The sequence below is a fragment of the Magnolia sinica genome, chromosome 8, assembly GCF_029962835.1.
Source record: "Magnolia sinica isolate HGM2019 chromosome 8, MsV1, whole genome shotgun sequence".
NCBI lineage: Eukaryota > Viridiplantae > Streptophyta > Magnoliopsida > Magnoliales > Magnoliaceae > Magnolia > Magnolia sinica.
The window spans coordinates 51,899,902-51,902,491 of NC_080580.1; the positions used below are offsets into that span (position 1 = coordinate 51,899,902).

At 48.2% G+C, this 2,590-nt stretch overlaps 1 protein-coding gene across 1 annotated transcript; it reads right to left on the reverse strand.

The window, feature by feature from the left end:
• Window positions 1-1,039: 1,039 nt before the first annotated feature.
• LOC131254253 (uncharacterized) lies at window positions 1,040-1,646 on the reverse strand. The gene is made up of 2 exons (XM_058255244.1): window positions 1,419-1,646; window positions 1,040-1,360 (listed from the first exon to the last, which is right to left on the reverse strand). The coding sequence occupies exons 1-2, from the start codon at window positions 1,644-1,646 to the stop codon at window positions 1,040-1,042; spliced, it is 549 nt and encodes a 182-aa protein (XP_058111227.1).
• Window positions 1,647-2,590: the final 944 nt, after the last annotated feature.

Sequence of the window (2,590 nt, forward strand, 5' to 3'; positions counted from 1 at the left end):
AATTGATGATTTATCTTTCACTTCTTGCATAGGTACGCCACTTTCTTGCTCTTGAAATTAGGACCGTTATCGGAGAATCTTTCTTGTGGAAGCCGGCAGATAATGTGACTTTTTTCTTTTTCGTGCGACCCCTTCGAAAGGGTTCGACCCATTTCGTGAAAGACTCCGTCGCTACCAGAATCAAACAATGCCCTTCATCAGCCGTGGGGGAGATCTTGCCGATGACATCTAAACCCCACATTGCTAAAGGCCAAGGGGCGGCTGTGGCATGGAGGGCCGATGCTGGCGCGTGGATCAAGTCCCCGTGAATTTGACACCTGTGGCAACGGCGGACAGGACTTTAGAGTAGCAGTCGGCCGGGAAGGAGGAAAAAAACATTCTTTTCTTGGTGCCTATCCATATTGCTATTGACATGCCCGCCACAAACTCCGGCGTGCACCTCATGCATCACTTGCTGGACTTCCTCCCCTTACGTGATAGGGTAGGCAGCGCAACAAAACGTGGTTGAATGATCTTTTATAGAGCTGTTCCCCGCACAGCACATAGCGGGTGGCCAGTTTTCGCACAATCTGACGGTCCCTAGCCGTCGCAAACTCTGGAAACGATGGGTCTCGCAGGAAATTCATTTTCAATGTCCTCGATATATTGATTTTGGCGGGCGTCCATCGCGAACTTTCTCTTCTTCAACCCACTGGACTTCTTCGGGTTCATTCTGCGATGTTGATCCTTCCGATGCTGGGCATTTCAACCCCCCGAAGGGGCTTATCCCTTTTCCTTTTCCCTTTTCGCGAAGCCTTGATGCGCGGGCATATAAAACTGTCCAATCAAAAATGGTTTCATGGTGGCTCTCTCTGGCATTTCGGTCATGGACGCGAGAGTAGCCAGAGCGTCTACGAAGCGATTATTGTCTCTTGGGAGAACGATCTCTCATCAAATTGAGAAATCAAAACCTCGAGTCGAGCATTTCTTGATATGGAATCAATTTCTCTTGTTTTCCAGTTTCCATTAGTCTGACTTATGACTAGCTTGGAATCTCCCCTCACATCGAGGCGCTTCGCTTTAAGGACATGTCAATGGCAAGCTTGAGCCCGGCTATACAGGCTTCGTACTCCGCAATGTTATTCGTACATTCAAAATTCAGTCTGCTGATCAATAGTCTTTCCTCTTGGGACATCATCATTCTCCCTATACCATTTCCGGAGTCATTAAAGGCTCCGTCGAAGTTCATCTGCCAGTTATTGGGCTCTTCCGCAGTGACAAACAAGAGGTCTTCATCGGGGAAGTCTGTCTTCAACGGTTCGTAGGCCGGGACGGGGTGCGTGGCCAAGTGATCGGCGATGGCCTGTCCCTTGATGGATTTCTGAGTGACATAAGTTCAAACTCGAACAGTATTCACTGCCATTTAGAATCCTAGAAACAGCTGGCTTCTCGAACAAAGACTTCAGAGGATCCATTCGGGCCAGCAGCTTAACCCCGAGTGGGCCAGCATGTAATGTCTGAGCTTCTGGGTTGCCCAAACGACAGCAAGGCGACGTCTTTTCCAGAGGCGTGTGCCTCGTCTCATATCCGACTAGAGTGTTGCTCAGGTAGTAGATGACTTGCTCTTTCTTTCCTGAGTCATCATGCTGACCCAGGACGCACCCCATTGCGGTTTTGGTTGTGGAGAGATAGAGCAACAACGGTCGGCCAGGGACTGGTAGAATCTATTCAATAAAGATTTCTTAATCGTCATCGAATGATTCTTAACATTCTTGGTTCCACTCAAATGTCGGCATCCTTGCTAAGAAGTCGATGAAACGGCTCGTACCTCGTGGCTCTAAGCGATATGAATCTTATTATAGCTTGGATGCGGCCCTGGAGGCTTCTCAATTCTTTCAGAGTGCACGATGGAGGCATCTTCGTGATAGCCCTAAAATATGAATCTTCTTACTCTACCCACCACTGGATGGAGGGGGGACCGACCAGAGAAAGAACCTGCTTTTCTCTCTGGATCGGACGGCTTCGATTAGCGGAGGGAGAAATAGATATGTTGGGTGAGGGTGAAGATGCACCAAAAATAGAACCTGGAGCCAACAGGATTTGGAACGAGTTTAATTCGATCTGCATCTGGATCTAATAACTGGCTGATTAAGAGAAACTGCCTCCACCATTGGTGGTTCTTAATCTCAATCCCGTAAGAATGCTCTTGGTCTTGATAAAACTAGATCAGGATCAATTGCTGTTATTACTCCCTATGCTTCTGCATCCCATACCCCAACCTCTGCGGGACTGCTCGCTTTGGCAACAGGGGGCACCGGAACTATATGAAGGTATGCTTCGACCTCCCGATTTGAGAGGGACGCGACGTGAGATGATGATGGGTCAATCGCGACTGGAGCTGCTGGTGGAACTGCTACTTCCGCTCGATGAATAGAATAAGCCCTCAAATTTTCTTTGGATAAACAACTGGATTTTGATCTTCTACTCCATTCCCATCTGCTTCTTTAAGTGGATATGCTAAGTGGTGGTGGTGCCTCTCCCACTGCTATTGGTGGGTTCAAATATGTCATAGGAGTTGCTGACTTCATTCAGGTGGCCACTGCAATTATGT